Raw genomic sequence first — 23630 nt, 5'->3', positions numbered from 1 at the left:
ACTAAAAGACAACCAGCATCTAACTAACTGAGGATAGAGGTCAGGGATGCTGTGCTAAACATTCTTCAGGACAGCGCCCCATAAAAAATACGCAAAAAATATCCGCAGTACTATTATTGAGAAACCCTGAAGTAGAAAAAAACTACAATGGCTCAAGCCATTGGAAGGCAGAGATTGGGAGGATCACAGTTCAAGGCCAACCAGAGCAAAAAAAAGTTCATGAGACGCACGCAGCAACCCCCCCGCCCCACCACCACCAAATCAACCAATAAGGTGGGTGTGGTGGTGCTTACCTGCCATTCCAGCTATGTGGAAACATAGGTAGAAGGATCACAATCTAGGCAGGCTGAGCATAAAGCAAGACTCTATCTCAAAAGCAAGGGATGGAGGAATGACTCAAGTAGTACAGCACCCCCCCCCCAGCAAGCATGAGTTCAAACCCTAATGCCACAAAAAAAAAGCAACCAAAGCAAAAGGAGGCTGGGAGTGTGGTTCAAGTGGTAGAGCTCATGCCTAGCAAGCTCAAGGCCCTGAGTTCAAACTCCAATACCACCCTAAATAAATAAATAAAATAAAAGCTCTGAGTACTCAGGAAAAATGGAAATAAATGCCAGAATGTCAGAATTACTTGAGTAGGGAGTGGGAGTTCAGAGATGATCTAGTCCGATTATCTCCCATAAAGTGGAAAATAAGGCCCAGGAATGTTAAAAGATTAATCCCAGAGTCAGAGAGCAATTCAGTAGTAATACCATTTATATCAAGGAGGTGAAATACAAATGACTGAGATATATATATTAATTCATTCACCAAATATGTGGTGCTGGAAATACAACAACAATCAAAATAGTCAAAAAACAAAACAAAAACCCTGCCCTTCATGGAGCTTACTTCTTAGAGAGGGAAAAACAATAAATAATTCATACAAAATGTCAATTGATAAACAATATAAAGAGAAATAAAGGGGCTAGCAGAGTCTCAAGTGATAGTGTCCACCTAGTAAGTGTGAGGCCCTGAGTTCAAGCCCTAGTATTGACAAAAAAAAAAAAAAAACAAACTATAAGGAAGGAGCATGGGAAATAGGAAGGGTCACAATATTTTAAAAATGTCAGGAAGCACTTCCAATAGGGTAAGTCATGAGGGTATCTGCAGTGAATGTTCCAGAAGGAACAACAGGGTCAAAGGTTCTGCAATCAAGTGGGGACCCAGCACATTCAAGGATCAGCAATGAAGGGGGTGGGGGAAGGGGGGAGAAATGACCCAAACATTGTATGCAAATATGAATTAAAAAAATAATTAAAAAAAAAAAAGGATCAGCAATGAGTCCAGGGTGCATGAAGCAAAGCGATGGAAGAATGTGACACCAGGTGGAATTAAAGAGGCTATGGGGACAGTTCATGTGAGGCCCTATAGGCCACAAGAAGGCTACTGGATCATTTTAGAAAAGAAATGGGAAGCAACTGAATCTTGGAAAGAAGAATAACATTATCAAACAATGTTTATGTTAAAAGAAACCACAGCAAAGTTCCTGCACCAAGTAAATTTCAGCTCTCCTAAATTCAAAATTACCTCAAAATGTGTTACTGTGTACTTCAAATGGCTGATTAAATATTTTGTTGAAATGGACACAAAAATGGTACCCCAAGGAGAATGGGGCAGGGAAGATGGAAGGGATTAAGCAAGAGCCCACTACCTTCAGCAACACCAGAAAAGTGGCTGGGAAATTTACTACAGAATGCCTTAGCCTATGTTTCACTTTAATCTAAGAGATACCTTGCTTGAATTTACCAAATGTTACCTTATACATGCAAGCTAAATAAAACAAACAAAAATGCACAGAATTATCAAAGGTCAAGGACTAAAGTTACTCTCCCTGTAAATTAATTAGTTCACTGAACTTCCAAATAATTATTTATATCTTGTATTGTTCTTTGCTTGTTTTATTATTTTTACCTCAAAACTAGTCCTTCTATTTAGCCTAAAAAATGAAGTCAATATATTCACAACAGGATAAAATCTCTGGACATAATAATGTATCGGTATACATGTCATACACTGTGCATTAAAACAATTGCAATCTATTACATTTACTCAAACCTTTCCAATTTATGCAACACTTTCAATGCATTGTCTTATTTGGATCTCAGAATGGCCAATGAAAATGGTACATATTAGATAGGACCACTTTAAATAGGATAAAACTAATGTTCAGAAGATTAATACCTGGCATCTGGGAGCTCAGCAATTATTATGCTCTCCTACTTTACCATATGTATCCCAAAATGAACTGTTAAGATTAAATGTAATATAATTCTGGTACCTGCACAGTGTTGTGAATTTCAGAGGTCATTAGGTTTCTGGCTGCCACAATCACATCCTGGCACTTCTTATTAGCAAAATGAGAATTGATATTACGAGCATATTTCAGCAAATCAGTAGTATCTCCCTTTAAAAACCTCATCTCCTTTAGGGCATTTTCAAATTCTTCAGTAGATTGTATGATCTGAGAGAAAAACATTTAAAAAATTACAAGAAAATAATTGCATACAGTTATCCCTCAGTACATGAGGGATTGGTTCCATGACACCCCTCAGATACTAAAATCTGTGGATGCACAAGTCCCATACATAAAAAAGGCCTGGTGTTTGCATATAACACATCCTCCCATAACCTTTAAATCACCTCTAGATTACTTACAATACTTACTACAATGTAAATGCTATGTAAATAGCTGTTATACTTTCAAGGATAATGACCGGAAGAAAAGTTTTTACATATTTAGTAGAGTAGGATTTGATTTTACATATTTAGTAGAAAAGTCTTTATATATTTAGCAAATTTTTTTTTCCAAGCTATTTCAGTCTATAGTTGAATGCATGGATGCAGAATCCATGTTTACAAGGGACCAACTGCACATCCAGTGTATTGTTAAGAATAAGAACCAAGATGGTCACTTAGGCCTTAAAATAAATCAACTATTAGGTTTAAAAACATACGCTTTTCTAGACTTAAATTCATTTTCAATTGAAAGCATTCTTTTGTAAAGGTACAAAGATCTTTAAATATACTTATTTTAGCATTCAAGGAAATATTAAAAAGAAGCAAAAAAAAAAAATAAAATGTCATAGAATAGCTACTATAACTGATGCGAGAATAAGGAAAATATACTTAATAAGAAAACATATTTTCCCAACCAAAGAGATAGGCAGACAGAAGAAAAGTGGAGTTATAAAATATTTGTTTCTCTCAAAGTTTTAACCTAAGAACAAAATATTGGCAAGGAGGAACAAAACAGCAACAGGAATTCAGTGTCCCAAAACCTGTGCTATCATCTCTGCTCTTACCTCCTCGTACTGCTGTAACTTGCTGCTATTTGTTGGAATAGAGTAAACCAAACAGTTTTTGATGAGACATTCAGACAAGTCCTCCCAGATCACATCACCAAGCATCTCAGCCAATATGATTGTATGTGTTTTTTCATTTTCTAGGTCACTGTTAATGGGCAAATCTGAATTCAAAGGAAAAAGTCTTCAATAAGAAACCATTCCCAGTCCTAACATCTTCTTAGGTTCCCTAGTTTTCTAGAATTCTTTAATTTTAAGATAGGAAGAGAAACAGCAAAGACAGAATTCTTTAGCCATCACAACTGCATGGGGCAATACATGACACACAATTATGACTGTTTTCTTTTCACTGCTCAGATGAATCCTGCACTCTGTAACAATATGGTATAAAGCCATCAACATTGCAATTATCTACTGCTAAGTTACTAATCGACTGGATGTCAAGCACTCAGAAGTTCTTGACATAAAATATTCAATATTCAAAGTTAAAACAAGTTTAGAATAAAATTCTACATTTTCTATCTTTGCATGGAATCTGAATGCTTATCTTAAGCATTTAGATTCTATGCAAACACTTTACAATAAAACATTAGGCATATCAAGCAAAAAATTTCAATGTCTCCTCCAATGTCTACCTCTCCAACATATTTAAAGGACATTACACTTAGAATACCTCTTAATCAATTAAGTAGAAGTTAAGAACAATGGCCAACACAGAAGAGGAATCATAAAAGGGATAAAGCTATTTTAAATCTCTGTGATTCACCAAGAAAGATCTTAACAGATCAAGCCTTAGCAAAGGTGACCATATCATCTTGATATCTACAGAGCCTAAAGTCCAGTTTGTAGCCACTGGCCACATTTTGCTACTAAGCACTTAAAATGTGGCTAGTGTAACTGAGGAACTAATTTTTATATTTTTAAATTAATTTAAATATAAGTTTAAAGATGGAAGCAAGGTGTGTGGTTATGAAGGGAAAGCTCAAGGAAGTCTTGTGGTGATGGACAGTTCTCTCTCCTATTTGCAGTACTGGTTACAAGAATCTTCACATGGACTGATAGAGTGGCTCAAGTGTGAGGCCCTGAGTTCAAATCCCAGTATTGCCAAAAAAAGAAAAAAAAATCTACATGTATGATACAACTGCATAAAACTACACACACACACACACACACACACACACACACACACACACACATACACAGTGTGTAAAATCTGAAAAAACTGTGAAGTGTACCAGTATAAACTTTCAGGTTTTGATATTGCACTAACTATGCAAGATGTTAACACTGGGGAAAACTGAGTAAAGGGACCATGTACCTGTACCTGGTTCCTACCTCTGTAGGGTTTTTTGAATAAAAGTTTTAAAAGCAAAAAAAAAAGGAAGCCATGTAAAATACTTTCTGTTAAACATCAATTCATTGTTCTGATAGGACATTTCACTGTAACACTGCATCAATAAGATATTACTGTCACACGTGCATTAGACACGTAACTGGTGATCCAGTCAGTATAAACAAGTTGATTCCACTGCAATGACTTCTTTCTCTATACACTCATGTAACAGTGTAGTATTTATTTGAATATTTTATGCATACAAAACAAATTGGTGTGATACCTATTAAGCTGTAAAAGGTAATCAAAATACATATTTTATTTATGATTTAATTATTTTTCCAGTTTAAGCAAATAACTATGTACAGATTTTTTTAAATTTAATATAAGGCATAATATTGATGAAGAACCAAGGTAAGATGCAGAAGTTAGTAGTATCCTGAAAGAAAAAATGTTTGGAAGAAAGTATGTCACTCTTGGTGTACTGTCTGTAATCCCAGCACTCAGGAGGCTGAGAAGAAGGATTGCAAAATTGAGGCCAGCCTGAGGTAGATCATGAGACTGCCTCAAACACAAAAACAAACGAAAATGGAAGTATGTCACAAACATCACAATGAAGCTACAATTTGCTACAATAGAGCAAAAACAAAATTTTAGGATAATAAACCAGTCAATAGTAAGAAATATTTTCAGTAAATGTATTGGAAATTTCAAGTTTTTTCTCTAAAACAAATTGCCCAAATTAATCACCTGAAATCACCACTAAATCTCCAAAACTGTGTGGCCAGTTATAAAGTAACTTCAATTCTTGGACAAAAAGAAAACCATTGTTAGATGGAGAGACAGCAAAATAAACTACTATTCCAATTATTATTTCAGCTAGATTTTGTTAGGAAATGACAAAGAAAGGATATATTTTAAGATGTGGAAGGTCTTTAAGCTATCATAGAATACTGTCCATAAAACATCTTTCTAATAATATCCAAAGAACAACTGATTCAACTGCAAATATCTTTCTTCAGTTTTAGATGATACTTTGGGAGCATTTGATCAAAAAGGACTTCCAAATTTACAAAGAAATATTGTGAATTCACTGTCTTAAAAAAAATCAATTTCCCAGCATATTTTTTTAACATTTTACATTTGTCAAGGGAGAATTTTAGTTAGACATGAAAAAATTTGTTCCTATCACAACAGTGTTATAGTACCATGTTAGGTTAAAAATTCCACACTTACTGGAATTTTAAAACAAGTTATTAGTGATTCCCTTCTTACTTTACTATATGTTTGTGTTAGGTTTTTTTCCTGAAACAGGCTCTTTGAAGAGTAAAATGAATACAGTTTAAATCATTCAGATTATATACATGCAAACACTATAAATTGTCTCTGGTTTATGGAACTGTTGAAAGAAACAGAAGACAATAAATATAAAGATCCTATGTTCTTTGCCAATGTTCATTAGTTGAATCTGTAAGAGTTTTAGAAAGATTTATTACTCTGTTATCTTGAAATCAAGATTTTCTTCAAACAAAAGAAATTGTTGCCAAGTATTTAAAACTCTGAGATAAAAAATGGGAAAGTACTTCGTTTCCTTACTAATATTACATCATGCACAAACAAGGTGTGTGTATTGTGTTTGAATTTGCCAAATACATACACACACACTTGCTAAGGACTGACTGTGTCCCCATAAAATTTATGTTGAAGCCCTAACCCCAACGGGACAAGATTAGGAGGTAGGGCCTTTAAAGAGGTAATTAAGGTTAAAGATCCAGGATGACTGGTGTCCTTATATGAAGAGGAAGAGACACCAGAAATGATAGTGCACTGAGAAAATATGATAGTTGGTGCAGTGAGAAGGCCAAAGACAAGACAAGGAAAAGAGGTTTCAGAACAAACCAAACCTGCTAACTCTGTAAGTGCAATGAAGATAAAGAGAATTTGAAACTATCATCTGAAAAAACTGAGAATGTTTATATTGGGGTAACATGTACACAAAATAACAGCTACTGTAAAGAACCAGAAAATCTACCATGTGAAATGGGAATTAGCCTTGTTCTAAACAGTTCCACAAAACAGAAATATAATTAACAAAGCAGACACTGGGCAATATAGTTTTAAGAAGTTCTTTAGACAACTACCCTAAAGATTAAATTTGTAAAATGTGCATTTTGGTAATAGTATTCAGTATAGACAGGATACAGAGTTTTTAAGAAAAAAAACTTTCTAGGTACTCAGAGTTGCTCCAGAGCAGGATGAATACCTTCAGAAGTGAGTTCTCACTCACTACAGGTTCAGGGTGGCTACCTGACCAATTGATGGAATATTACAGAGGAGACTCAAGCATCAGAGATAACTGGATTAAATTGCCTCTCTCTTGTTGTCTCTCAATCCTTGGATGCTTGTTTATAACTTTGTTTATATCTACTAAAAATAAATTATATTTCTCCCTAAGTGAAGAATCTGAAAACAGTAAAAACTACTTTGGATTTCTGTAGTTGCTCCTGTTAAAACTAACAAAAAATTTCTAACTTTATATATTCATATATATAATTTGTAGGACTGTCAGGAAGTCCTACAAACAACAGTAGCATTTTTAAAAAAAATTTTCTCCAAAGTAAGAATGCTGCCTGGACAATTCCACAGACAACTGAGAAAAGCAAAAAGAAGTTAAGTCAAATAGACTAAAAAAACAAACACCACAAGTTGTTCTCATTCTCACTCAAGAGGCAACCTGCTTTCAGTCTACTGAATGTATAATCATCTCTTAATAAACTTTGCTATCATTTTTACTATTAAAAAATAAAAAATAAACCACAAGAAACTTTACTTTTAATAGAGTGACATTCAAGAAAACAGACTCAAAGAAACACAAAAACTGGCTGTTTATAATATGAATATTTAAAGATCTAACCAACAGGCCAAGTTGAAATGTAACCTATTTCCTACATTAAGCCTTGTTTTGTCAAGCTTGGTGGTTCACGCCTGTAATTCCAGCATTTCGAAGCCTGAGGCAAGAGGCTCACCAGTCCAAGGCCAGCCTGGACTATATAGTGAAACCCTGTCTCAAGAAAAGAAAAAACCAAACAAACACAAAAATTAATTTGTTCATATCAGATTGGTGAGAATTTTCCCATTGAAATATGTAGAACAATACTTACTAATTTCTCCTCCTTATAATTAAAGTAGGAATCCCAAAAGGTAATGTTATAAGAAATCCAGGGTTGTATCAAAAATACAACCTAGAATTCAACTAATATAACATTATAAATATAGAATCTGAGATATGACTAATGACCCAACTTGTCAATATAAGACGGAGGGAAAAAAAATGCAAAGCAGGCAAGGAATAAGAAGGTAAATACTAGCCAGGCACCAGTGGTTCATACTTGTAATCAATCCAAGCTCTGTGGGAGACTGAGATGGTAAGGATCACGATTCCAAATTAGGCCTGGCAAAAAAGTTCATGAGACCCCATCTCAACTGGAAAAAAAAAAAAAAAAAAAGCTGGGCTTGGTGGCATGCACCTGTCAGCCCACAGATGGCAGAAAGCATAAAATAGGAAGATCACAGTCCAGGCCAGCCCGGGCAAAAATGAGGCCCTATCTCCAAAATAACCAGCGCTTTTGCTCCAGGGCTGGGATCATGGATCAAGTGGTAGAGTGTCTGCCTAGTAAGCTTGAGGCCCTGAGTTCAAAACCCAGTACTGACAAGAAGGTATATTACTTTGCGTGTATGGCACTGCAGACATTTCTACTTTGAAATATTTACCTTTTAAAACCGTATTTATTTTCCCTAAATATAAAAGCACTGCTTTGGGGATACTCACCTAGAAGCTGTTTCTGGAGCACTTCCAATACCAATCGGATCTTTGCAAAAACATCAGATGGTGATGGATGTTCCAAGTCAGTCATCACAGATTCAAAACGAACAGTAACTGTATTAGGCTGGCTTTCTATCACAGCATGAAGGGATGGAAAAGATGCTAGAGGCCTAAGAATATACTTCAGCAGCATCTGACCTGAAAGATCATATGAACACCCATCAAGTCATTACAGCCAGGTGCCAGTAGCTCATGCCTATAATCCTAGCTACTTGGGAGACTGAGATCAGAAGGATCATGGATTGAAGCCAGCCCAGGGTAGTAGTTCACAAGACCCCATCTTCAAAATAACCAGAGCAAAATGGACTAGAGGTGTGGCTCAAATGGTGAAGTGTCTGCTTTGTGAGCATGAAGCCCTGAGTTCAAAACCCTGATCACACCAAAAAAAGAAAAATCACTAGAGAAACTTCTAAAGAATAAGCATATCAAAAAAAAAATATGGACCTTTGAGCTTCACTTCAATACATTTACCACAAAATCCTGCACCATAGGTTTTCTAAGATTTCCCAGACTCTCTACAGATTCTGTTATTTAAAAAAAAAAGGAAAAAAGAAATGATGCAAGCCTTTAATAAGAATGATACATATGACAATTGCCTTTGATTTTGATGAGTCATAGGCCAAACATTGTCATTAATACTTTACAGAGAATATTTATAGTACTCCCTGTCATTGCTTTAACACTTGACCTTTTGAGATTTCATGTGAATGAAACAAAGCAGCATGCTTTACCAAATGATCTAAGTTTCATGTGTAGTTCTCCAAGAATAGAAAATGCCAAGAGGACAGAACTGATAGATGGCCTAGGGGTCTTCTCCTCTTCATGGGATTGTTCAGTACATAAGTGAAGTTCCGTCTGCAGGTAAGATTCTAAGCTGCTGATATCTAAGAGAAAAGAAAAAAATATCAGCTGCTCAGCAACACAAGATGTTCCCAGTTCTCCTTATGGCCTATTCTCTACAGGTATTCCTAACTATGCAGTTTCATTATGATATATTTCTAATGTAATCAAGTATTTATGATATACATGTTCTTTGCATAACTTTAATAAAACAGGATGACTTTTTTTGGTATGTCCAAAGAATCAAATTAAGTGCAAAAGAAAGACGATGTGCCTAAAAGAAACTCTTACTAAATATGCATTGAATGAGTGAATGAAAAAAAAAAAAAAGCACTGAAAAATGAGCTCCTATTTTCACAGGCCTCCTCTTCCACTTTCTTTTTTAACCAATAGAACAAACAAGTTTAACAAGTAGAGTGTGCTATAATAAAGAGTTCAACACTTCTGTCGGCTTCCCTTAATTTGTAATCTATTTGGGAATACAATCTGAAATTTTCGACATTACTCCTTCAAAATATGTGATATATATAATATGTATATATATATATATATATATATATATATAATATATATAATATATATAATATATTATATAATATATATAATATATATATTATATATTATAATATTATAATATATATATTATTATAATATTATATATATTAATATATAATATTATTATATTAATATTATTAATTATATTATATTATTAATTATATTATTATTAATATTATTGATATTATATATTAATATATTAATATATAATATTATAATATTATAATTATTATAATATATTATATATTATAATATTATATATATTATAATATATATAATATATATAATATATTATATTATATATAATATATATATATATATATACACATATATGTGATATATATACATGCACATATACATACATACATAACGTATTTGGGGGGCTGAAATTGGTATAGGAACAGAGCAGGGGGATGCTGTGTGTGAGGTTTCCCTTGAAAGGCACTAAATCTCAAGATCCAGTGTTGAGAAATACAGTGGGTACAATGACATGCCCTCCACATACACTTTCTGAGGTTTTATTCTCAGAGCAAACACTATGTCAAAGCTCACACTAAGAAGTACAAAGGGACTGGCAAACAAGTAACAGAGATCAAGGACAGGGCCACAGTAATAGTATTTATTCATCTTGAAAGCAACTCATTTCATGATTTTATCACTAATTCTCCCCAAGGACTGATTAAAAAAAAATAAGCCAAACCCCTCTGCTGCCTACAAGCTCACTGCCTCCTTTCATTAGCAACAGAAAGAATGGATGAACAGCTTCTTTAAACTATTCATGACAAACAGCTGGGATTAGGGCTGTTATCAAATTTCCACTGCCTTGCAAACTGCTACCACCTCCTCACCTTGGACCCCAATCACCCAATCATCCTTCCTCACATTCCTAGGAGAGACAGAAAGAGGAATGTAAAGGAAGTACAGTGAGGGTACTTTAGGAACTCAGATGAGTTGGTCATAACAAAGCATTTTCTTTAACATGAGAACTCAATGCAGCCTTTGGAGATGAATGAAACCTTCTCATTCGGACAGATTAAGCAAAGCAGTCCACCTGAGGTCAGCAGCACCTTTTGATGGTGGAAACTTCCATATAATCAACTTCTGCCACTCTTCCCCAAGGTGATAAAGTATGTTCTGCTTCTGTATTGTGAGCTCCATGCTGAGAGATTTCAACATTTTTAAATCAAAGCATTTTCGGGATTTTAATAAATTCAAGCATTTCTGTGCCTGGGAATGAAATGGAAGCATTGTTAAATAGTCCATCGTGACGCACAGCAATTACAATACACTTGTATAATGATTAAAAATAGAAAGGAAACAAAATATACTAAGAGCGAGAATAACACTAACTGGTCATGCTTAGAGAAAGTACCTCTTCCAGATGTTGAGCAGCAGTGATATATTTCTTCTCTGTTAATGAACAATTGTATTCTTCAATACCAGTAGAAAACTGAAAAGTTCAAATATGTGTTTTATTTGCTATGCTCTGTTATTTCAAGTCTATCTGCTTTTAAAATGTGATAAAACACCATTTAGTTAAGGAATATGCATTGAACAATAAGAACAACTGGAAAAAAAGAAAACTTTCTTACCAACCTAAAGATCAAGCTGAGTTTACTAACCTCTTGTAGCTGTTTAAGCAAACTTAGGACTACTGAGTCTCTTTCCAATTGTTGTTTCAAGTCTGTAAATTCAGCAGTTGATACATGAAGATCCCGAATGACCTAATTCATAAATCAAAAATAAGTACTTTTAAGCTATACCATACTTCAGAAATAAAACAATTACAATTAATCAATAAACTTTAGGGCAATATAGTTCATGCTGAAATTTAAATGTTAGCTCATGCTGAAATAAAAATCACAGAAGATGAGTTGAAGAAGAGAGACCCTGAAGTCCAGAGCCTCTTCCTGTGAAAAACCCATTCCCATCAATACAGTATCCTCAGATCACCTTCTAACATCCACCTACTGAATTTAATTCCCCATACACTTGGGTTTTCCTGTTGTTGTTTTTGAGAGAGTCTCAATATATAACTCACGACAATCTTGCCTCCACCTCTCAAGTGTTAGCACCCAGTTTCATAAATTTGAATCTTTTCCTCAGTCCTACCAAAAACCAAAATATACATAGCATAAATTTGAATCTTTCTCCCATATGGCAGGGCTACAAATATTAAAAGTATTTTTTCCCAAGGCTTAACATCCTTAGGTTTTTTCATTGTTCTTCAACAATACAGTGTTCAGCCAGGCACCAGTGGCTCATGCTTGCAATCCTAGCTAGTCAAGAGGCAGAAATCAGAAGGATCCTGTCCTGAAAATATCCAACACAAAAAAAGGGCTGGCAGAGTGGCTCAAGTGGTAGAGCACCTGCCTAGAAAGTGTGAAGCCTTGAGTTGAAATCCCAGTTCTGCCAAATTAAAAAAAGTATACATATATACATGGTGTTCAGGGCATCTTTCAAAATACAGTAACCAAACAAGGAGTACACACCTGTAATGCCAGTACTCTGGAGACTGAGGCAGGAGGATTTTGATTTCAAGGTCAGCTACATAGTGAAATGCTATCTCAGAAAAAACAGAACTGACTCAAAAAAGGTCAAAAAAAGGTACAGAAAGCGATTATTGTCTTATTCCAGATACCTCACTTACGTCACAGTCCAATACTACACTACTGGCTCACTAATCAAAAATCAACTAAGTAGAACACCCTGGGAATATTTTTTTAACTATGCCAAGGTTACATAGTATCAGATTTCTTTTTCTTAAAAAGTAATCAGAAGGCCAGGCACTTGTGGCTCACACCTGTAATTTTAGTTATTTAGGAGGCGGAGACTGGGAGGATTGAGGTATTAAAGTTTTAGGTCAGTTCAGGCAAACTGTTCACGAGCTCCCATCTCCAAAATAACCAGAGCAAAATGGACTGGAGGTGTGGTTCAAGTGGTAGAGCACCTGCTTTGCAAGTTTGAAGTCCTGAGTTCAAAACGCAGTCCCACCAAAAAAAAAAAAAAAAAATAGTAAGAATGACTGTGAATGAGCTGCTAAATAGATCTTCTAGGTAACCAATGGATTCAAAAAGGTCAAAAGCCAAGGAAGATTGTGCTGAAGTCTGAATGTGTTGAAGCTAGCCGCAGATGTAAAAGAATGCTATTAAGAGATGAAAGCATTTCAAACCATGACAAATGGACAAATGACCTAGTTCTAAGCTTCATCTGTTTTTAATTTGCTTATGAAAACAATAAAGTCGTGAGATTATTTTAATTTATAAAGTGCTATTCAAATGCTAAATTTTGTAGTTAAAAAAAAATTTTTATCACAAAAAAAAGAATTTGCTGGCAGAGTAGCTCAAGTTGTAGAACATCTAGTTAGCAAGCATTAGGCCCTGAGTTCAACCCCCAGTACCACCACCCTTCAAAATTAGAAGTAATTTCATAGTAGTTTTGGAAAATATTTCTAATTCAGAATTGAAGCCACCCTCAAATCATTTGGTTCAACCTCTACTTACCAAGGTATATAGAACTGATTTGTCTTACGAATCAGGAAGCTGAACTATAAACTACAAAAACACTGAAACGCTTTCCCTGTTTGACCCAATATAACAAACTCTTCTTACCTCACGCTCTATCCTGGACTTCAGAAGGTCAATATCACTAGATAATGTATCCACCTGCGTAACCAGGTCCTGTGCACTCTGCATGCTAGGCAGGAATTCACTGTACTTCTTGCTGATCATATTGCACACCTCGCCCTGTAAGACAGATGAAGTGTAAGTTGGTGAAATGAATAAGGAACTTTATTAAGCATATACAGTTGGTCTCCCATAGGACATCTCCCTCCTTGGAACTTTCTTAACAGTCATTCACCTTCCTTCCAAGCCAATGGGTTTCTTTCAAAAACACATTTTTCCACCCTTATGGGCACCATACATTACAAGGGTGCAAGAAGACAACAATTATCAAACTCCAACAATGTCCAAGAATTGTACCAATGCTGGAAATGAAAAAGGAGGAGCCAGAAGTCCTCATATTGAACTATATCAGACTATATGCACCAATTTTAACCATTTATCTAAAGTAAATGGATAAATCAAATCTATACTCTGTATACTTTAATCAATTTACTAATTTCTATCTTCTTACCTATAACATTTTAAAGACTAATCTTTTTTTTCCAGAAAAATTACGTCAATTTTACTAATTCATATTCTTGTCATGGCTTTTTACTCATATGTTTGGGTTGCACCCTCTTTCTCTGGACCTCTCCACTTAGGGACTTTTTTTTTTTTTTTTTTTTGTGGTACTGGGGCTTGAACTCAGGGCCTTTACCTTGAACCACTCCACCAGCCCTATTTTTGTGAAGGCTTTTTGAGATAGGTTTTGTGGAACTATATGCCCTGCTGGCTTCAAATCACAATCCTCCTGATCTCTGCCTCCTGAGTAGCTAGGATTACAGGCATGAGCCACCGGTGCCCAGCAAGACCTCCTAATCTTAAACATATAAAGTGATTTTAGCATCTCTTTTAATTCAAATCAACTTAATAAACTATTGCATATTCTGCATTAAATTATTCAGTGTTTTGCGACAGACAAGAAAAGATTCTGCCCGCCCACAAATTCTTTTTTGGTAGGAAAAACACTTATTAACTGAGTTAACCACGACAAGACTGAAAAGAAGTACACAGGCTTACAAAGTGCTCCAGAAGCAAAAAAGGAGAAAGATTGCCTGTCTGAAAGAAAAAGGGTCACTTTTATGCAGAGGACTACATTTGAGATAGAAACTGAACAATGGGTATAAAGATGGAAAAATGGCAATATAAGCAAAATCTGGAGACTCGGGGGAAAAAATGGGCCAACTAGCCAAAAATCCTAAAGCCATGTTACAGAGATGCCAGTGATATGCATACGAAAAATTTAGGAAGCAACTTTTGTATAATCAATAGTTGTTTGGGCCGGGTGCCAGTGGCTCACGCCTGTAATCCTGGCTACTCAGGATGCAGAGATCAGGAGGATCGCGGCTCGAAGCCAGCCGGGGTAAATACTTCGCGAGACCCTATCTCGAAAATACCTAACACAAAAAAGGGGTGGTGGAGTGGCTCCAGGTGTAGGTCCTGAATTCAGGTCCCAGTACCAAAAAAAAAAAAAGTTGTTTGGAAGAGCGCTATCTTGTGCCTTTGGGGTACCTGCCACACTTGCTCCCTGAAGTCCAGACTTATGCAAGTACACCTAATTTTAAATCTAACATGTGGGCAAATACCTTCAGGTAACAATATCTTAACAAAGTGAATCTGTGTGTGGTTGGCTCTGTGCAGCAAGTCCGCACAGGTACAGTGACGTGTTTTACAGCACGCACCGTGGCCTCAGGTGAAGAAGAGAGTTCTACAAACAGATCGAGGGGTTTCAAAAGAAAACTTCGGGGAGATCGGCAATCCTTCCAGAGCTATTACGCTCATCACAAATGGAGAAGCGGAGCGGTCACACATGGGTGGCTGGCCCTGTCCTCTTTCCCGTCCTCGCTAGACACCTCGACGCTTGCAGTTCTGGTCTCCGCAGTCCCCCTCCTCCGTCCCCAGCCCACTGGTCTCCCCTCCCCAGCTCCCCTCGACACGCAGCCCTTCCTCCCCACAGCCCCAGGCCTCCTCGGTCCCCAACCGCGCTCTCGGCTCCCCTCCAGGTTTCCTCCAAAATCCACACTTCTCTCACCGCCCACTCCCGGCTCTCCCCCCCGTAACCCCCGCCAGTCTCCCCGACGTGGAGGACACACTGTCCGTCCTTGCACACACCCCCGGCCCCTCACGCACAGACCCGGCGTCCCTCTCCAAACCACCAACGGATTCCCGCCCTCACCTTGATCTCCTCCACCCGCCGGGTCAGGCGGCTGATCCGGGTGCCGAGATCCTCCTTCTCCAGGCTCCCCGAGTGAGCCAAAACTTCCGTCACGAAGGAAGCCATCGCCGAGACGGGAACCAATACCAACTAGGTCACTCTGTTATGGCCAGCGCAGCAGCTCCAGTCCCGCCGGCGGCCTCGGAGCGCTGCCTGCCGGGAAACCAAGTCTGGCGGGCCCCGCGCACGCGCGGAAGCGAGAGCCGCACTACAGCTCCCGGCAGGCCTCGCGCAGCTCCCAGCAGGCACTGCGGAGGCCCCGGACGCGTTCCCACGGCGTCCGCGAGTTCTCAAGCTGCGCTGGGACGCGATTTCCTCCGCAGCTGTTTTCAAATGCTTGTCGCTTCCCGCCCATTTTTTCAGAAGAAGAAACGACGTGTTTTTAATAACCAGCCCTAACTGAACCTCCCCCAACTTCACTACGTTTAACTATAGCCGGAAGACCTAAGGAATCCATCTCGATCTTTGACACTCTGGGCGCAGTAGCCGCCTCTATGCAAATACTGCCCCCGGGAGTTGTGCAACGAAGTGGCGTCATCTCATAAATAAAATTTATATTACCTGTGTCCTTATATATAGTATACATCGGTGCGATGCATTACGTATTTGTAATTACCTAGGCATAAGTAACATCAGTCCTATATGAACTAGAACTTTCAGAGATTATAAATCGCTTTTATTCAAAGATTTTAAAAATTAAGTACCATTATTTAAATGCATTTGCATACTAGAAGATGTTCACAATATACTATAGATAGTATCATTCGTTAAAAAAATAGCTATGCACATAAAAGAATAAACTATTTTTTTTGGGTAATGGGTTTGTAATGTTTATTCTCTCATTTCCTGTTTTCTACTTTCTGCAACAAATTTGGGCTGCTTTGATTAAAACACCTTCTATTTAAAACAAGAAAGGTATCTCGTGAAAGCGGACCTCAGGTAGGCCAGCTACTGTGGGAGAACCTGCTTCTTGTGAAGCCAGGGCAGCTTCCGGTTCCATGAGTAAAAGAAACAAAAGACAGGATTGAGACAGGAAGTGCTAAAGGTCAGCCATAATAATCCCGGGAAGGGTCTCTCTCTAGAAAACCAAATCAACTCCTTTTGCTACAATTGTGAGCCTTACTTTGAATTCTAAATGTCATAATAGTAAGTGCCCAATGACAAAAAAGGACCTGCAGGTGAAACTACTGGAAACTTAACATTGCATATTTCTTGAGCAATTACTGCTACTCTGTGCTGGGTCTGGAGATTCAGAAATCTAAATAATTTAATCACAGGAAAACATGATAGTTACTATTTTAAAAGTAGATAAGGGATGGGGTCAGATATAGTCAGACCTAAATTATTATACAGTTTGGGGGGAGGGAGAGGACTCTTTAAGGAAAACAATATAAAATAACAAAGCAAAATTAGGTCTGGCCTTTGGCAGGGGCCTGTGCAAGTAATGAACACTGAATCAGAACTATTTATGAAGATGCAAAGGGCAGAGGAAATAGTCAAGGATGAGTACCCAGCATGTGTGTGATTCCATTTTATATAAAATTCTAGAAAATGCAAACTAATTCATAGTAAGAGGAAAACAGTGTCTACCTGGGTCTGGGGTGGAAGAGGGAGATTTGGGATAATAGAAACATTCTGTATCTCAGTCATGATGGTTGCAATGGTTTTTCTGGTGTCAAAACTCACTGTTGTCAAAATTACAGATTGTACATTTTAAACAAATGCAGTTGATTGCATATACTTCAATAAAGTAGGAGAGATGCTATGCATGCCAGGTGAAATGCTAGGAATGAATAATAAAATGTAGTTCTGAGCCAGGTATTCACCCATGCAATCCTAGCTACTCAGGAGGCAGAGATCAGGAGGATCTAGGTTCAAATCTGAAATAGTTAGTGAGAACCTATCTTGAAAAAATCATAACAAAAAACAACTGATGAAGTGGTAGAGAGCCTGCCTAGCAAGCATGGGGTCCTGAGTTCAATCCCCAGTGTAGCCTATATCTGTGTCAGCTATATATGTCTTGTAGGCTTCATGATTGAAAATAATATATGATGCAGGAAATGCTATTCCAAAATATGGCACCTTGGTGTGCTGAATACTTTAAGCTGAAGAAACTGGGAAAGTCACAGAAGCAAAAAGTTCATTCTTTGATCTTCTCCCACCTTTCTTCTTTGAAATGGGCTATAAAAGAAATCTCTGCCTTATTTCCCCCTGAAAGCAAGCCATAAGATCATCTTTCCAGAGGAGTCCTACCCTATACCTGGAGGCCCAGAAGAATCTGAACAAACAGGCCTTGTTAATCCTCCCTTCCTCCACCCCATTTATCACCATTACATCAAACCCCTTTGTCCTTCAATCATAATTCTGCATGACAGTCCACAAAACCACACACTTTTCCCTGGGTGTTTGGGTCTTCATTTCTTTCTTTTTTTTTTTTCTTTTGGTGTGTCTGGGGTTTGAAATCAAGTCTTTGTGCTTGCAAAACGTTTAAGCCATACTTCCAGCCCATTTTTACTCGGGTTATTTTGGAGATGAAGGTCTTGTGAACTATTTGCTTGGGCTGGCCTTGAACCACTTTCCTCTAGATCTCAGCCTCCCAAATAGCTAGGATTACCGGTCTGAACCACAGGCATATGCCTAAGTCTTCATTTCTAACGGCTTGCATGTCACATAAAATTTATATAAATAAATGTATATGCCTTTTGTTAAAAGAAAAAAAATGGAGGAGTATCTAGTTTCTTAACGAACCAGGGACATTTTACAGAAAAGAGGACATTGAACCAAGAAGAACAAAAAATTGGTGTTGCTTTGAAGTTGAGTTTCTGGGTTCTTCCTCCAGGAAACCAGTCCATCCATAGTCATAAACACTGCACGAGCTCCTGCCTATCATTAGGCAGAAAAACCATGGGATAAGGCAAAGACTGTTTTTCTGGGTCAAGGAACAAGACAAGGAAGCGTCAGACAGAGAATGAAGAGGTATACAGAATGGAACATTAACTTCCTGAGCTACAAATTCAGACACACTTCTACCCCCCCATCCAATCCCTGAGCAAGTCTAGTCAGCTCTTCCACTAAAATATGAGCTAGAGTCACCACTCCTAGTCCAAGCAACCATCAGTTCCCATTGCAAAGGCTTTATGAACTTCCCCCTCCCAGGATCTCCCAAAGCCACCTCTAAAGCCCCACCACAGGGCCTTTGCACAACCTTTGCTCATGCTTCCCAGAGCTAGATTCTCCTTTATCAGCTCTCTTTTCCTCACTCATTTTCTCTTCTCCAACTGGACCTTCAATGTATTTTATCTGCAGCATTTATTATGGTGTGCCTGTTTACTGCCTGGAACATGTCTAAATCAGACCCTTGGTACCTATGCAGGTGACATTATTTAACAAAATGGGATTTCACAAATTAAGGCTCTTGGGATGAGGGGGTGATCCTGAATTATTCAAACGGACCCAATATCCAGAAACAAATGTCCTTGTAAGAGACAAAGACAGAGGGGAAGATTTATGACGATAGGGTTACGGGAACACATGGATCTACCAGAAGCTTGGAGCAGTTGGGAAGGATTTTCCCCTGCAGTCCCAGAGGGAGCTGGGCCCTGCAGACACCTTGATTTCAAACTTCTGACAACATGAATGGCCACTGTCATAAGCCACTGAGTTTGTAGTACTTGTTACAGAAGCCACAGGAGATAAATGCAAGGCTCCTCTCCCCAGGGAGGCCGTGAACTTGGGCAAGCATGGCTTTCCCATAACCCTGGCTTTCAGTATAGCATCTGTCTCTAAAAACAAAATAAATGAAATTCTAACTGGAAAAAAAAAAGAATGGAGTAGGATTGCTATGTATACAGAATGAATGAGTACTTGAATTAACAAAAAGGAATTACAGCCAGGCATCAGAGGCTCAAGCTACTTGGGAGGCTGAAATCGGGAAGATCATAGTTCCAGGCCAGCCAAGGCAAATAGTTCCCTAGATCCCCATCTCAAAAATAACCAGAGCAGAATAGTCTAGAGGTGTAGCTCAATCAGTAAAGAACCTGCTTTGCAAGAGTGAAGCCTGAGTTCACGCACCAGTCCTACAAAAAAAAAAAAAAATCTAAATGAATGGATTTTGTTTTCCCTTACTAACCTGACCTTCTTCCTACTTCACATTTATCTGGTTTATATGTCTCCCTATTCCCAGATTTTCACAAATCATCAGGAAAAGGCAAAGAAATTTGGAGCAATGTCTGAAAGAATTCCTCCTGACTCACCATGACTCACACATATGTGGCACACCTGTGTTCTGGATGCAAAGTATCAAACACATGATTCTGGCCATGGATGGTGAAGTAGAGAACATTTCCAAGTTTGGGTAGTATTTTGTACCTGTGCTTGTCATAAAAGCAGCAGAAGGCCAGGTATGGTGTTACATACCTATAATCCCAGCACTCAGGAGACTGAGGCAGGAAGGATTGCAAATTCCAGGCCAAGACCTTGTCTCTAAATAAATAAATAATAAATGAATACATAAATGCAGAAGGAACCTACAATCCAAAAGAACATCTCATTAGTATAAGTAGATAATGTTTGAAGTTGAGGCTTTAAATATGGGATTTCTTTATCCATTTTCTCTACTTTTGCATACGTTCAAACTTTTTTCTGTAATAAAACATAAGACTAAACAGCATTCCAGACGATGAAGCTTGCCTCTCTCCGCCGATGGCATTCGTAATCACTAGTGCCTCAGACTGGAGACAGCAGTAGGATGAAGGCAGACCCTTCTTTCTCAGGAGGTATGTCCTCCTTGCTGACTGATCCTTGCCTCTGCTTTCCACTTGTATTTACCACACCGTATGCACTATGATAAAACATGAATAAGGGAATACATTGGTCAGACATTTGTAACTTTAATATAATAAATCCCTGGGTTTGAAGACAAGCCTTTCCCCACGTGCTGTGTCCTAGTGTGCAAGAGCAGGGCAGAAGAATCACTGCTACAGCTGAGGACAGGAATGGGAAATGTCCGAACCCAAGCTGCCTGGTTCAGGTGTTACACCTGTCACCTACCAGCTGAGGACCTTACCTAATGTGTCACACAGCAGCCATATGAAAATTAAATACAGGTAAAGTATCCAAGCCAAAGTCCTTTATTTAGCCACACTCAGCAATACAACTTGGTAGCAGCAACCAACAGGAACGGAGGCTGGCGTGGCTGGCATCTGTTTGTAGCAGCAGCAGTGTCCCAGGGAGGGGGCACTGCCTTTCAGGTATGCTCTGAGTCTAGGTAGTTACCTTAGACAGGGAAATTTTACTTTTTTTGAAAAATTAATATTTTTTTTTCATTTTTCTTTTATTATTCATATGTGCATACAAGGCTTGGTTTATTTCTCCCCCCTGCCCCCACCCCCTCCCTTACCACCCACTCCACCCCCTCCCACTCCCCCCCTCAATACCCAGCAGAAACTATTTTGCCCTTATCTCTAATTTTGTTGTAGAGAGAGTATAAGCAATAATAGGAAGGAACAAGGGGTTTTGCTGGTTGAGATAAGGATAGCTATACAGGGCATTGACTCACATTGATTTCCTGTGCGTGGGTGTTACCTTCTAGGTTAATTCTTTTTAATCTAACCTTTTCTCTAGTTCCTGGTCCCCTTTTCCTATTGGCCTCAGTTGCTTTTAAGGTATCTGCTTTAGTTTCTCTGCATTAAGGGCAACAAATGCTAGCTAGTTTTTTAGGTGTCTTACCTATCCTCGCCCCTCCCTTGTGTGCTCTCGCTTTTATCATGTGCTCATTGTCCAATCCCCTTGTTGTGTTTGCCCTTGATCTAATGTCCACATATGAGGGAGAACATACGATTTTTGGTCTTTTGAGCCAGGCTAACCTCACTCAGAATGATGTTCTCCAATTCCATCCATTTACCAGCGAATGATAACATTTCGTTCTTCTTCATGGCTGCATAAAATTCCACTGTGTATAGATACCACATTTTCTTAATCCATTCGTCTGTGCTGGGGCATCTTGGCTGTTTCCATAACTTGGCTATTGTGAATAGTGCCGCAATAAACATGGATGTGCAGGTGCCTCTGGAGTAACAGTCTTTTGGGTATATCCCCAAGAGTGGTATTGCTGGATCAAATGGTAGATCGATGTCCAGCTTTTTAAGTAGCCTCCAAATTTTTTTCCAGAGTGGTTGTACTAGTCTACATTCCCACCAACAGTGTAAGAGGGTTCCTTTTTCCCCGCATCCTCGCCAACACCTGTTGTTGGTGGTGTTGCTGATGATGGCTATTCTAACAGGGGTGAGGTGGAATCTTAGTGTGGTTTTAATTTGCATTTCCTTTATTGCTAGAGATGGTGAGCATTTTTTCATGTGTTTTCTGGCCATTTGAATTTCTTCTTTTGAGAAAGTTCTGTTTAGTTCACATGCCCATTTCTTTATTGGTTCATTAGTTTTGGGAGAATTTAGTTTTTTAAGTTCCCTGTATATTCTGGTTATCAGTCCTTTGTCTGATGTATAATTGGCAAATATTTTCTCCCACTCTGTGGGTGTTCTCTTCAGTTTAGAGACCATTTCTTTTGATGAACAGAAGCTTTTTAGTTTTATGAGGGCCCATTTATCTATGCTATCTCTTAGTTGCTGTGCTGCTGGGGTTTCATTGAGAAAGTTCTTACCTATACCTACTAACTCCAGAGTATTTCCTACTCTTTCTTGTATCAACTTAAGAGTTTGGGGTCTGATATTAAGATCCTTGATCCATTTTGAGTTAATCTTGGTATAGGGTGATATACATGGATCTAGTTTCAGTTTTTTGCAGACTGCTAACCAGTTTTCCCAGCAGTTTTTATTGAAGAGGCTGCTATTTCTCCATCGTATATTTTTAGCTCCTTTGTCAAAGATAAGTTGCTCATAGTTGTGTGGCTTCATATCTGGATCCTCTATTCTGTTCCACTGGTCTTCATGTCTGTTTTTGTGCCAGTACCATGCTGTTTTTATTGTTATTGCTTTGTAATATAGTTTGAAGTCAGGTATTGTGATACCTCCTGCATTGTTCTTTTGACTGAGTATTGCCTTGGCTATTCGTGGCCTCTTGTGTTTCCATATAAATTTAACAGTAGATTTTTCAATCTCTTTGATGAATGTCATTGGAATTTTGATGGGAATTGCATTAAACATGTAGATTACTTTTGGGAGTATAGACATTTTTACTATGTTGATTCTACCAATCCATGAGCATGGGAGATCTCTCCACTTTCTATAGTCTTCCTCAATCTCTTTCTTCAGAAGTTTATAGTTTTCCTTGTAGAGGTCTTTCACGTCTTTTGTTAGGTTTACACCTAGGTATTTGATTTTTTTTGAGGCTATTGTAAATGGAATTGTTTTCATACATTCTTTGAAAAATTAATATTTTTAAACTTTTCTGTTTATAAAAATATAAATGATAAAAGTATAAAACATAACATTCACAGATAAGAGAATAAAAACTATCCATTATTCTACCATCAGTATAACCATGGTTAACATTTTGTGTGACACACACAAACACACGCACCATTATGAAAATGAACCTGCATTCTATGTACTGTATGTACTATTTGATCATCCAGTTTTCTAACTTAACAACATATCAAAAATTTTCTTTTTTAGGTAAGGCCTTTGCTATATAGCCCAGCCTGGCCTTGAACTCACAATCCTTCTACCTCAGTGTCCCTAGTGCCTGGAATTTCAGGCAGGCAACACCTGGCTTTCAAAAACAGTTTTCATGTCACTAAAATTTTTTCTACAACATCACTTTAAAACAGCTGCCTTGTTTTAAC

The 23630-nt window shown here is 37.9% G+C and overlaps 1 protein-coding gene across 2 annotated transcripts in view; it reads right to left on the bottom strand.

Annotated features, from left to right (window-relative positions):
• Positions 1–16011, bottom strand: part of Zw10 (zw10 kinetochore protein) — a 31364-nt gene extending 15353 nt beyond the window's left edge. The window contains exons 1-9 of one of the 2 annotated variants that reach the window (XM_074066699.1): positions 15794–16011; positions 13564–13698; positions 11575–11676; positions 11325–11402; positions 11020–11179; positions 9289–9441; positions 8504–8695; positions 3342–3505; positions 2318–2500 (exon numbers count right to left, since the gene is read on the bottom strand). In XM_074066699.1, the coding sequence (XP_073922800.1) occupies positions 2318–2500; positions 3342–3505; positions 8504–8695; positions 9289–9441; positions 11020–11179; positions 11325–11402; positions 11575–11676; positions 13564–13698; positions 15794–15898 (1272 nt within the window). In that variant the 5' untranslated portion in view covers positions 15899–16011. The remainder of the gene's footprint in view (positions 1–2317; positions 2501–3341; positions 3506–8503; positions 8696–9288; positions 9442–11019; positions 11180–11324; positions 11403–11574; positions 11677–13563; positions 13699–15793) is intronic. The other variant, XM_074066700.1, reaches the window with a different exon arrangement.
• Positions 16012–23630: the final 7619 nt, after the last annotated feature.

This window comes from Castor canadensis, chromosome 2, assembly GCF_047511655.1.
Source record: "Castor canadensis chromosome 2, mCasCan1.hap1v2, whole genome shotgun sequence".
Taxonomy (NCBI): domain Eukaryota; kingdom Metazoa; phylum Chordata; class Mammalia; order Rodentia; family Castoridae; genus Castor; species Castor canadensis.
Note: the sequence above shows the minus strand (reverse complement) of the source record. Positions and strands in the feature narration are given on the sequence as shown.